This window comes from Toxorhynchites rutilus, chromosome 3 (assembly GCF_029784135.1).
Source record: "Toxorhynchites rutilus septentrionalis strain SRP chromosome 3, ASM2978413v1, whole genome shotgun sequence".
NCBI classification, from domain to species: Eukaryota; Metazoa; Arthropoda; class Insecta; order Diptera; family Culicidae; genus Toxorhynchites; species Toxorhynchites rutilus.
Window position 1 is genome coordinate 121,003,346 of NC_073746.1, and position 13,762 is coordinate 121,017,107.

A 13,762-nucleotide genomic window follows, 5' to 3' on the forward strand; every position below is an offset into this window, starting at 1 on the left:
ATTGTTTTCCGTGATGAAGGCTGATATCTGTTCCATAAGTTTCTCAAATGACTTCGATAGAAAACATAGGATACTGGTTGGTATAAGGTTTGATCAACCTTCGTTTCGTATGTTCACGAAAATCATGAAAACCGACACGATACGCAAAGTTTTAAGTTAAGTTGAAAACAATAACACACAGTGGGGATCTGCTGTTTAAACGTCATCAGGAATGTCCAGGGGCGTGTCAAAATCGTGATTAGATATAATAAAGAACCCTATAGCAGAGTTGCCAACCTTCCAATTTTTCCTAGATATTGCTTTTTTTTAGGCATATCATCGAAACAGCTAAATACAAAACAAATCTCCTGTTTTTATTTGTTTTTACAGTTTTATTCACCTTTTTTTGTTTTTCCGTCATTTTTTTTTTAATTTTCCTACCCACCTTCATACATCGAAGATCTTTATGGCGTTTATCATCTTTCTTTAACCATTCCTTTATCCTGGATTTGAAAAACAGGTATTTTGAAGCGTTATCACGTCACAAAAACAGAGCATTTTTTTAGTTTATCAAATGAATCTAAGTTCAAACATTTTTATACATGGGTTTCTCTGGGCGAACAATGAGGGTCAACCACCCACATAATTTGGTTAAGATCGGACCACAAATAGAGGAGTATCAACTGTCTCAAGAAGTTATTGTCACGTCACGCAATGTATACGATCCATTCCAGCGTGACGTAACAACATTTTGCCTCACTACAAACACTTTTTTTACGTTTCCATGTATACATCACACAAAATAAAACTATTTTATAGTAAAATTGAGAAACTTTCCTACAAGAATCATCGGTTAGAGAATGTTTTATAGATAGATTGGCTTACGTATTTTTTGTTACAGTATTGACACCATAAACACCATTCACAATTTCAGCGGTCTGGCTTGCATTTTCGCCTTTATTAAAGAAAAAGTGTAAAATTTACCGAATGTTCTCTTTGTTGACTTTCATTGTCAACACCCTGTAACTCACAACTGAATGGAACAAAGAAAAAACAGCAAAAGAATTTGTTTGAGTGTGAAATGTCACCTTTACAAAGAGTCTAAATTGTAGGATCGATATTACGCGAGATATCGATCACTACAGCCAGCTATCGAGAATATAATGGATTACTTTTTCTCCAACCTTATATTACAACATTCCTGACTCTGTCGCATCCCTCAGCAACCGTTAAGTGATTGTTTTCAGAATACATTTTGAACAAAACAAAACTAACAAGTAAAACAAGAACGAAAACTTTGCGAGAAATTCAAACTTTCAAAAATTATGTAGAAATAAAGAATGATAAAAAATGAAGATTCAAGATTAGTTAGAATGACACAAAATGCAAAACAAAGGTAGAATGTCAAAATGTATGATCATAAATAAACAGGAAAATTAAAAAGGCTACTTACTGACACTGTCACTGCATATCGTAATTGTTATTGCTGATATAAATAAAACCGAAAATAAAATAAAATTTTCCAAATTTTTCAAGTTATTTTCTCGATTCTACCAGCTTTTAAAAAAATTTGGTTGGCATCTCTGCCCTTTAGGATAAATAAGAATAAGATTGTAATACATGAGTCCTACCTACAGAGGAGCTAATCCGGCAACTTTTGGGTACCATGTCGTTGTAAAGCATGGGCACGAGAAAATCCGGATACACGAAAAATGCTTCCTTGTATTTACTCTAAGAGAGGCACTTTCACAAGCGCGTCGAGAATCGATCCTTCAATGAAAATTCCGGACTATCCACAGTTTATGATATTCTGGAACGATCTAGGAAACATTTAATCATCGACAGGAAAGCCGGGAGTGCATACAAAAGGAGGCGCATTTGAGATGTTTCAAGGCACAAGTTGTATTGGAACGTAACGCGAAGTAGAATTCGGAGGCAAAGAAGCGCTCAAGAAAGCTTTCCAAAAATTTGTTTACATGCTGGTTGGAAAGTAATCTGTAGCTGTGGACTAAAAAGTGACGCGTTTGTAACTTCTGGAACCAACCGTTCCCAATTTATTGAAAGGAGTGTGTCCGCGCCACGGACTCCTCGAAAAGCTCCCACGCCGCGCCTCGGACTGTCAGGAAAACTATGTTAACTCTTTTTGAGTCTTAAAAAAGACTATTGGTTTCGGTGGATAGAAAACTCGCTGCTTCCTTTCGTTTGTTTATTGGTGACGGTTTACAAAGAAGTGAGATGGGATGCTGTGTCGGTAACCGGTATTTATACTGCTAATGAGATGTTTCGTGTGTAATGTCTATTGTGCACAAGAACAGCGTTTGTGTTATCTCGTCTGTTGAGTGTTATCTCGGGCTACTCTAACTTTACTCGCGTTGTACGCGACATACCAATGAAATACCTGTTTCATTCAACTTCAATTTTACAATAATGTTTTTAATTCTATTCACAATTCACAATGCTTATTCTTGGTTTGCAGTGGGTGCTGCGTCTTTATCAGGAGGGCCAGTAACTTCACCAGAAGTGGGGGTAGAATTCATCTCGTCATCGATTAGTAAAAGACAGATCTTCACGATCGGCCGATCGAAGATTGCGTCGGATGCCAGTTTGATGGTAACCACACGGACGAGGCCATCCGCGCCGGGGTGAACTGCTGTGATTCAGCCCACACTCCATCCGAGTGGGGGTAAGTTGTCATCCTTCAACCAGAACATTCGGCTGTCGATAGTAGTGCTTCGTCCGTTGCTGTAGCTGGGTAATGTAGTCCGTTGACCACAATTTCCAGAAGGATTGCGTTCGTCGTTTCATCTCCTGTCACAGCGAAAGCCGGTTCTCGGGATTTTCGACCATAAAATGTCCCGGTGTGAGGATTTCCATGTCGCTTGGGTCCTCAGAAAGCGCAGTCAGTGGGCGTGAGTTAAGACAGCTCCGGAAGTGGTGTTTGAATGCCTTATCAGCGGCCTTCCATAGGCCGCCAAACGTAGGTGCTCTAGCGGGAATGAAGCTGAATTGTATCAATGAGTCAGCACAGAAAGACGCTACTTTCATTTGGAGTTGCTGATTGTTAAGTTGTTTGCAGAGATTCCGTAGCTCCTTGTCTGCGCCCTCAAGTTGGTTGCGTTGTCACAAAACAGGGCGATTGGTTTACCCCTGCGGGAAACGAAGCGTTTCAATGCTGCAATAAACGCTTCGGCGCTAAGATCGCCTACTAATTCAAGGTGTACGGCCTTCGTGGCCATGCAGACAAATACTGCAACGTACGCTCGGATTAGTGGAGCAGACTTCATTCGATGTAACGGGATCTTCAGCCAGACGGGTCCACAAAAGTCAATTCCCGTATTGAGAAACGCACGAGCAGGAGTGATGCGCACCTTCGGTAGCTGACCCATCAGCTGGTGTTCTGCTCGAGGACGAATGCGATAGCAGCGTACACAAGATCTTACGTGCCTCCGTGCCAGGTTAAGGAGGTTCAATGGCCAAAATCTTTCACGGATGTGTGCAATTATTGCACGAGGGCCAGCGTGGAGGAGTTGCACGTGCACTGAATCGATGAGCAGAGATTTGAATGCAGGTAGGATCATCGGATGTTTGCGGGTGAATGCATAGGAAGAATGATTGAGCCGGCCACCGACCAGGAGTAGACCATCGTGGATGAACGGAGACAATGTACGTAATGGCTGAGTTTTGCATCATCTTTGGCTTAGAGAATGGTGATTTCGTTGCTGAAGTGTTCTTGCACCACTTTCACGAGGCTTATCAATGCTTGGCGGAGTTCATCTGATGTTAAATGCGGAATGAGTTGCAAATCGGATTCAGCAGTCTTGTTCCGACAGTGATGCACGAACCAGTGACAGTATGCGACTATGCGGGTGAGTCTCGACAGTGACGAATAGCGGTCGAATATCGTGAAATCAGTGACGCCTGATGATCTTGTAACCGCTGCAAGCGAATGGGGCTTCGCTTCGACGACTTCTGGTGGAAATTCCTTTACATCAGGAACAGGAAACATACAGGGTGTGTCACATCAAATTGCATCACCGAAAAAACGCTGGAGAAATTCGCCCAGTAGACCGATCCTTTTGAAAATTTTATACAGTAAAATCAAAACTATTAAACAACTTTTGGCATTTTCTTTTTATTCATACTTCGAGCCCAAGCCCGTATGCTCGCACCTTCCTCTTTACCCCGTCCATAAGGTTCTGTACAACGTCAGGTTGTAGTTTTTTTTGAACAGAAATCCATTTTCTCTTGAAGTCCGCCTCCGATTTGCCAACTTTTGGGTTCTTCCGGAGGGCCTGCTTCATAATCGCCCAATATTTCTCTATTGGGCGATGCTCCGGCGCGTTGGGCGGGTCCATTCCTTTGGCACGAAGGTGACCCCGTTGGCTTCGTACCACTCCAACACGTCCTTTGAATAGTGGCACGAAGCGAGATCCGGCCAGAAGATGGTCGGGCCCTCGTGCTGCTTCAATAGTGGTAGTAAGCGCTTCTGTAGGCACTCGTTAAGGTAAACCTGCCCGTTTACCGTGCCGGTCATCACGAAGGGGGCGCTCCGCTTTCCGCAAGAGCAGATCGCTCGACACACCATGCACTTTTGGCAAACTTGGATAGTTTCTGCTTGCGAATCTCCTCCGGAACGCTGAATTTGTCCTCTGCGGAGAAGAACAACAGGCCCGGCAGCTGACGAAAGTCCGCTTTGACGTAGGTTTCGTCGTCCACTCAGCTAACCACCTCTTCCAGAAAATATTGACTAACACTTGTGATGATTTCCACGCTGCTCGAACGGCCGATCCGCTATCGTCGTAGGGTACCAATGGTTTTAATCCGTTTGATGAACCGACTAGGTGTTAAGGCAGGCGAACTTTCGTTGTCGACGGTAACGTACGTCAGCGGACGAGAGTTTATGATATTCTCGATCTCGACCAGGGTGTGCCGGAGAACTTCATCTGTAGGATGGTGCGACGTTGGAAGGATTTGTAGCAGGATTTTCTTTACGGACTGGATCAATTTCTCCCAACTTCCTCCCATATGGGGAGAAGCTGGCGGGTTAAAGGACCATTTTGTTTCTTCGGTCGTAAACTCAGACATCAAGCGATTCTCGTCCACCTGTTCCAGTGCTTTTTTTAGCTCTTTGCTCGTTCCAACTAGGTTCGTTCCACGATCGCTGATAATCTCGATCGGAACTCCACGTCGAGACATGATATTCCATAAACACATGATGCACGATGCCGTCGTCAAAGTATGCGCTAGCTCAATGTGCACAGCACGTGTTGTAAGACACGTGGCTCCCCAGCGCTTTTCGACCCGACGTCCAACAGTGACGTGCATGGGTCCGAAATAATCATGGCCCATGTATGAGAATGGCCTGACGAATGCTGCTAAACGGGATCTCGGTAAATCGGCCATCGCTAGAGGATCCGGCTTGGCGATAAGTATCTGGCATTCCTGACAGTTTCGACGCACTTTACCATATACTACGCGTAGACGAGGGATGTAGAACTTGCTTCTGATTTCATTTAGCACGGTCTGATGGAATTGGTGGTGGAAGTCTTCGTGTACCTGTTTAACTACTAGCTGGGTCACCGGATGCTGCCGTGGTAGAATGATGGGATGTTTCTGGGTTTCATCAATGAGGTTGCACGCACTCAGGCGACCTCGAAGCCGCAATACACCTTCATCGTCGACAAATGGTTCTAGCTTGAACAGTGGACTTTTCTTAAGAAGGACTCTCTTAGCATTATCTGGTTTCAAGGACGTGAGTAGTTTTAGTTCTTCCGGATAGATGTCTTCCTGCGCTTGTCGATAAAGATAGTTGGTTGCTTCGCGTAGATCATCACGTGCTAACGGATCGTTCTCCGAACTACGTGCTGCTATAGTGTCTTTGGAGGAACGTAGTGCACGTGCCGTAGCCTGTAGAAGCATTTTCCATTGAGTGTAATCATTTAACGTCACAATGCATTGCTTATTTTCAGTGTGATGGAGCAGCTTCGGACGAAGTTCTTCATTTGTGGATCCTAACGATGGAAATTCTGGCCATCGATCCTCAGATTGTCACAAAAAATCTGGTGATTTAAACCACCGGCTGTCGAAGTCCAAATTCGGCACACGCTTCCACTTCGTGGCCTCATCCGCCACATTCAAACGAGTGGGAACCCACCGCCATTCGGAAAATTCAGTTGACTCTAGCAGCTCACTAACGCGGAAGGCCACAAACGGACTGTATCGCCGATGGTCAGACTTGAGCCAGCATAGGACATCGCGAGCATCCGTCCAAAAATAGTGTTTGTTGATATTATACGTGTGACCTTGCTAGATATTGCTTGCCAATCGGGAACCAACAACAGCTGCCTGGAGCTCGAGACGCGGAATGGAGGTAAATTTGAGAGGAGCGACTCGACTTTTTGCTCCAATTAGAGCACATTCCACTGGACCGCGTTCCTCGAACCGGAAGTAGCACACTGCAGCGTAGCCTTCTTCACTGGCATCCACGAAGGTGTGGAGTTGGATGTTGGTGCAAGGACCAATTGAGAGAGACAGCCGATAGCAGCGTGGGATCTGCAACGATTCCAGATTTGGGAGGAAGTGCAACCAAGTTTGCCACTTTTCCAATTCTCGATCCGCTATACACTCGTCCCAGGATACGCCTGATCTCCACACGTCCTGAAGGAGAACTTTCACGAACATTAGGTAATGGGCAATCATTCCCATGGGATCATAAATTGACATCATGGTCCGCAGCAATTCACGCTTCGTTGGACGCTTTCCTTCCAAAGGAATTTTCTCATTGCGTTGTGTGAACATTTTGTATGTGAATGTATCCGAGCTCGTTGACCACCACATACCCAAGACCTTTTCGTTGGCCATCTCAGAGGCGATATCCATGGATTTCTCCGAAACTTGCTCTTCGCCCATGGCTTAGAGTACTTTGCGGGAGTTAGAAACCCAGTTTCGCATTTCGAAACCCGCATGAGAGTGAATTTGTTTCACTTGTTGGGCCAGTTCGATTGCGTCATATTCCGTCTCTACGCTGGTAAGCATGTCATCCACGTAGTGGGCTTTCTGGATAACATCAACTGCTGCTGGGAACTGCGATCGAAACCGCTCGGCATTCTCGTTCTTAACGAACTGAGCACAGCTTGGAGAACATGTGGCTCCGAACGACATCACGGCTAGAACGTAAACATCAGGATCATCGTGCGCCAGAGAAAGCGTAGACAATGTTGATCGTCTTCAATCATCTGCACCTGGTGGAACATCTCTCGGATGTCCCCACCAATGGCCACCAGGTGCTCGCGAAACTTATACAATACTGATGGGAGCTCGGTCAACTGATCGGGACCTTTAAGAAGAAACGCATTCAGCGATACACCGTTTACCTCAACTTTCGAGCGTATCCCTTTTCCACATAGTCGTTCATCTTATGACGGAGCGCCTTAGCTAGCTCTGGCTCCCGTGCCATCCTCCGCTCTAAGCAAAGGAGTCGTTTCATCGCCATGCTCTTACTGTTCGGCATTCTCACGTCGTCATACTTCCATAGCATGCCCATCCGGTAGCGGTCTTCTTCTAGCGTGATTAACGAACGCATCATGTATAAAGCACGCTCGTCGTCACGGCTGATTATTGGTTTTTCGGACTTGATGATCCCCAATCTATCCAAAGAAAAGAACTCCTTTACAGATTTGTGCAACTCTTCATCAGTTTTAGAGGAGCCACAATTTATGTGGTAACTGTAATGTACTGAAACCGGATAACGACCACTAGAACACGTTCCGAATACCATCCAGCCCAAGCGTGTCTTCGCTGCGATGGGTTCCGCTTCTTCTCCCTCTTTGCTTTCGAGTACGTGACCAACACGTCAGTTGTTGATCCCAATGAGAATTCTTGGTCGTATGTTTTGGTAAGAATGAACGGGGAGCCCCTTTAGGTAGCGATACTTTTCCGATAATTCGTCGAAAGCGAGAGTTTGCGATGGAAGCTTCAACTGCTTAACAGTGTGCATATCTGATAGAGCAAACTTTGCTTCCTTGTTTCGAATGCTGGATATCATGATCGAAACCCGAAGGGATGAATCTTCATAACGACATGTGTCATCCGTCCACTGAAGACAGATTGGATGAGGACTTCCTTCGAGGTTTAACTCGTTTGCCAAGTCATCCTCCAGCAGAGTCAGGGAAGACCCATCATCCAAAAAGGCATGTGTGTGCACCTTGGTTCCTTGGCTGTATAAAACAACGGGCACATATCGAAACAGCACAGATTTACAACTGCTACGGTGAGTATGGCAATTGTGCCCACGAGATGACCCAGCTTCCGGAATATTCTGTTCCTCGGTCGACTTGGGAGAGGTTAGTGGATTTGGTGGCTTCGGAGTAGATTCAACGGATGAATATTCGGGACCGGATGTATTGGTTGGGGGTTTAGCCAAGGGATTATGCAGCAGGCGATGGTGCTTGAACGAGCATCCATTAACTCCACAAGCTGATGATGATCTGCAAGCACCACGATGATTTTTTAAACAGCGTCGATAGAGTTTACGGTCTCTCAACATCGACCTACGTCCAGCGTGGTCCAATCCGAGGAACTTATTGCACTTTTCCACTTTGTTACACGACCCCTCACACACACAGCAAGCGTTGGGACAGGAATCAACAGCGGACTTCCTTTCCGGTGGTGGAGATCGTTCACGGTGTGCGTTTAAGTACCCGTCGTCTTTCTTGCCACGATGTTGCTTGTGATCAGCTGAAGAAGTGGATGGAATACTCACGGAGCTTTCAGCTTCCGCCACGGAATACAACCAGTCACTGAATGAATTCAGGGTAACACGAGTATTGGCAACCTGGCGATGCATGGCCCAATTGAGTTTTATCATCGGTGGTAAACGATCGATTAGCTCCTGCAACAGCGACACGTTGTACAGATAATCGTCGAGTTCGCAAGCTTGTACGGTTGCCACCATGTTCCGGGCAGCCACGGCAAAGTCGATCAATGATCCTAGTTTGTCCACCTTCGGGGAATGAATCACAATCTCCGGACGTCCGAAAAGCATTTTGAGGGTGGCGATGACACTGTTCACGTTCCCAGGGTACAGCAGCTGACTTCGTACAGAATCCTTCGCTTTCCCACGCAGGCACTTCTGTAGCCTGACCGCATTCTCTTCGGGGGTGTACCCGCACATCCTAGTGGTACTTTCGAATGTGGCAAAAAATAGCGGCCACTCTAGTTCCCTGTGGCTCGTAACTCTGTTGTGCTGCTTGGGTAGCGGTGACATTTGTTGTGGATATAAATACGGTTCGTGCTGATGTGGTCGGTTGTGGCGATTTTGACCTGGATTTGGCTGCTCTGGCTAGTACGCACTTCTTACAGCTCCAGTCTATTTCCTCCACGTCTTGTGACACACCCACGCATCCGTAGTGGTACCAAGTATCACACTCGTCACATGCGACCATGCGACTGTTGTCCATGGACTGACAGGCAGTGCAACTTGACTGCGGCGGTGGATCTTTTTTTCCTTCCCTCGGGTCCTTCGGCATTTTCACGGATAGATCCAGTCCAGGAAACGAAAATTTTAAATTGTTGCGGAGCAACAGATAAAGCAAAGTTCCGAAATTTTAATTGTTTATTTTACGGAATAAATTAAAATTTTCCTGCAGCGTAACAAAAATAAGTTATGTTATTTGGAATACAATATTGCTGTATATAAACTCACGTTTGTGGGTTTCTCATGAATTCGTACTCAAACTGGATCCTAAATGTATGTGATCTCTCTGTATTTCCTGGATAAAAATGTTTAATCAGTAATGCATCAAAAAATCGTATCTACCTGAACTACCTATCAGCGTAATTATATCTATATAAGATCTAAGCGAGGTTTTATTGAATTTGAGATCTGAATTCTATACAACGTTTCTTCAGAACAGTTCAACTTGCATTGTTCTTTTCCAAGCAAAGAACAAGAAGTTGAGCTGTCTGAGGAAACGTCAAAAAGCCTTTTCAAGAACCTGAGCAAGGTGGATACTTTCACTATTAAAAGCTCTTGTAGTTTAAACGTCGGCGCGTTGCTTCTCGTCAGGGGTGTACGAAACAGTAACTGAACAAATACTTTGGCTGTGATGACAATTGGTCCCAGGATTTCCAGAGGATCAAAAAGTTTGGACATCTCGGAAACCACGATTCGTTTCGTGATTGGAGCATTAATGAAGCATTCTGGAACTTTGAACCTGAACGTATCTGGTTCCGGATACCAAAGCAGACCTAGCGTGCTAACGGATCCTTGTACATCGTCAACTGTAACAATCGTTTGACGAACAATATTGGTGTAGGTGGATCGATCGTTGGAGGAGACTGGATGTAATAGTGAGTGATGTTTTTCGTTGCATTTTCTACAGGATTGAGATGAACTATCACGACTAAGGTGTTTCATAGATAAACAATTTCAACAAAACTTTTTCTTACGGACGACATCTTGCTTCTGCTCAAGTGGCATTCGTTTGAACACTTCGCAATCATAAATGCGATGTGTTTGATTACATACGATACAAGACTTAGATGAAAACGATTCGGACACAGCTGCAGCATGGGCGACAGACAAACGAGATTTTTCTTTTGGTGATAATATTGCTGGACTACCACTATTCAACGATATCAAGATCCGAGCTTGATCTTTCAAAAATGTAATCAATTCACTGTAGGTAGGAATCTTCTCCTTATCGCAGGTTGTTGACCGCTACCATTCCCTCAAAGTGCTATGATTCAATCGACTACACACCATGTGTACCAGCAGCGAGCTCCATCGTTCAGTTTGCTCCCCCAACGTCGACAGAATTCTTAAGTGACGTTCAAATTGGTCAACCAGGGCTAATATCGCATTTGAAGATTCCTTCCTTACAGGATCAATGGCGAACAATGACGCAATGTGATTTTTAATAAGCAAACGATTATTGTCATACCGACTTACAAGCAGATCCCAAGCGATTTTATAATTATCGCCCGTTATGTTAGTTGTATCGAGTAGTTTTTTAACAGGATATTTGAGTGCGGCCATTAGATAATGGAACTTATCCACAGCAGCTAAATTTTTTGTTGTTGTGAATTAAACTACGATATGCGTCATAAAAAGGAATCCAATTATCAATCTCACCATCAAAACTCGGCAAATCAATTTTCGGTAAACGTACACCAGATATGGAAATCTGAGGGGAGTTAGCGGAAACGTGATGATTCGGTTTGTGTGGTGTTAGGAAATCATGTAATGTATAATATCGTTCTTCCATTTCGTTACGATCTTTCACTAGAGTTGCTTTAGTTTCGGATTTATCCTCCATTAACAATTCCCCTGCGATGGATGTATTAACAAAGCGATCATATAGTATATCCAATCTCTTCAATCTAGATTCGATTTTGTCTTGATCAATCTCGGCGTCGTAGTCCTCCAAAGCTCTCGATGGTACTAATTGCCTCCACCATCACATTCAACATCTTAGATCGTTCCCGCAGCGAAGTCATTGTATCAGCTGGGAACGTCATGTAAATTAAAACCACAGTCCACAGAAAATTCTCAAAATACGATGCCAGCTCACTCCAGCACATAAAATTCCAAAAACTTCAACTACTCTAGTTGTGTACTCACCAGTCGAATGGCAACCCAATGCAACCACACTCACTCTCGATGATAGGTCTGGAAGATCCTCGAATCTGAAACCGACAGGATCTTCGACAGGTTTTCAAACCTGGGAAACGGCGGAAGTTGCGGGTTTATCGTTCACACCCGAGAACCGTTGTCACACACTAGCGCTATACAATTAATGTTGTCCACTGCGCCCAGGTGGAATCCAATTTCACTTTCTTTTGACGTAGAACTACGTCTTTCATTAAGGGTGTCAAATCAGAAAACAGGTCACGTTTTTTATGAAATAAAGTTAACGTTAATAACTATTTTTGCCGCGAACGGATTTTGGCGATTTGCATACTAAACGAATCGGAAATTCCGTAAGATTTGTTTATTATGCCATACAATAGAATCCCCTGGTTAGTAAATGGTTAAAATTAATGAAAACTTTAAGTGTTTCTATTTTCCCATACATTTGTTCTGTCCATTTGAGTGCTTTCCCGAACAGAGCTATCAATAACGAGCAACTTATCGACGACCAACGGAGGGGAAATCGTAGGATTTAAAGTCTCCGTGAACAAAGGAATAGTAGAAGAATGAAGGGGAATACTTGCCTAGAGTATAAACAGTGGATCTCGCTGAGGCAAACTTTCATTCGGCGTCGGACTGTTGAGTAATCCAGTTCACTTTGCTTTCGCTGCGCTTCGATCTAAGATTGGACCCCACCAGTGGTAATCCAACTTGGAAATCGTCGTTTGATTTTTCTGTTCGTTTTTCGCGTTATTCGTATCTTGTGTTCTTCTTTCCGCGTCATAAATTGGACGCTTCGCGTAGTGTGCGATGAGCAAGAAGAAGAGGAAGGCAGGCTCGAGCCCTGCAGAAAACGAACGCATTGCCAGGGGCAATAAAATTTCGAGGTAAGCGTCATCTAATGATGCACGCGGTGTTGGTGCAGTGAAAAGCGCTCGCACTGAACCGAGCCTTCGCAAATGTGACACCGCACCGAACAACAGCGAAGTAGACGATTCCGGCGCGTCGGTCGAAAATGTAAACACCGTTACACAGGCAGCATCCAAAATCAAGCTCCCCCCGCTGGTGGTGAAGGCGGTCGCTCTTGACAAACTCATCAGCGAATTCGCATCGATGGGTGTTACAGCAGAGTACAAACTGTGTGGCATAATTCAGTATTTTTCCAAGCAGTTAACATTGTTTATTTTCCGTCTTCATAAGTTCTTCGTTGGTGCCTTTGAGAATGCATCAATGCATTAAACCCACGTTATGGCGAAGCAGACGTTAAGGTTGTGCACCAAAAAATAATTTGGGAATACCAAGCATCTTGAATGTCTTACTGGAATGTTATAAGTTATTTGGGTTCGCGTGCCAGTCGCAAAACTGCCTTCAACTAGGATTGCATTTGCGCTAATATTGATCATAATGAAGCATTGCTACTGTTTTCGAGGTTGTTATTAACAAAAAGAGTTTATTTCTCTTGTTTAGTCATCAAGAAAGTAAATGTTCTGGAATTTTGTATGTGATTAGGTTTTGCTTACCAGTAGCAAAACTTCCTCCACTAAGGGTGACAGCTGCGCTTCTCTCGAGCATGAGAAAGTAATGCAACTCTCTTCGAGGCCAGTAATATTAACAGAAGCGTTTCTTTTGAGAATAGCGCAAAATGATGAGAATTGTTTATATTGCTAGTAGTTTCAAGCCACCAATGTATGGCTCTGTATGCATGCTATGGTGAACGCATGTTTGGCGCTTGGTTTACGCTTAGTTTGTGCGAACGATATCTAGAGGTGCGATTCCTTTGAGGCAATACTAAATAACATGTAGCATGATATTTGATACTTGCAAGTGTTGTCATTGTTGTTGTTTACATGCGGTGCCAAAGATATATTGATGTAGTTATGAGATATGGAATAATGGTGCTGATGCAACATGTATATAATCGACTGTAGCCGAGTCTATGTCAATTTTGAAAAAGGCCACCGGAATAGCTTTCGAGGTAAATTTTCCATGCATTGACATGAAATAAATTGCGACATACGATTGTTTTGCGAGGGCAAGAATGAATCATCAATCAATTATCGTCAACTGATTCTACAATGAAAAAATCATTTCAGAGATTATTCTACTAAGCAGTTGTTTCTAAAATTTCACAGCATTATAGAATAATATCCG

The 13,762-nt window shown here is 44.0% G+C and overlaps 1 protein-coding gene across 1 annotated transcript in view; it reads left to right on the top strand.

Moving 5' to 3' along the window:
* Nucleotides 1-13,762, top strand: part of LOC129773462 (uncharacterized) — a 66,249-nt gene that overhangs the window by 29,756 nt on the left and 22,731 nt on the right. The window contains exon 7 of the mRNA XM_055777073.1: nt 5,125-5,215. Within this exon, the coding sequence (XP_055633048.1) occupies nt 5,125-5,215 (91 nt within the window). The remainder of the gene's footprint in view (nt 1-5,124; nt 5,216-13,762) is intronic.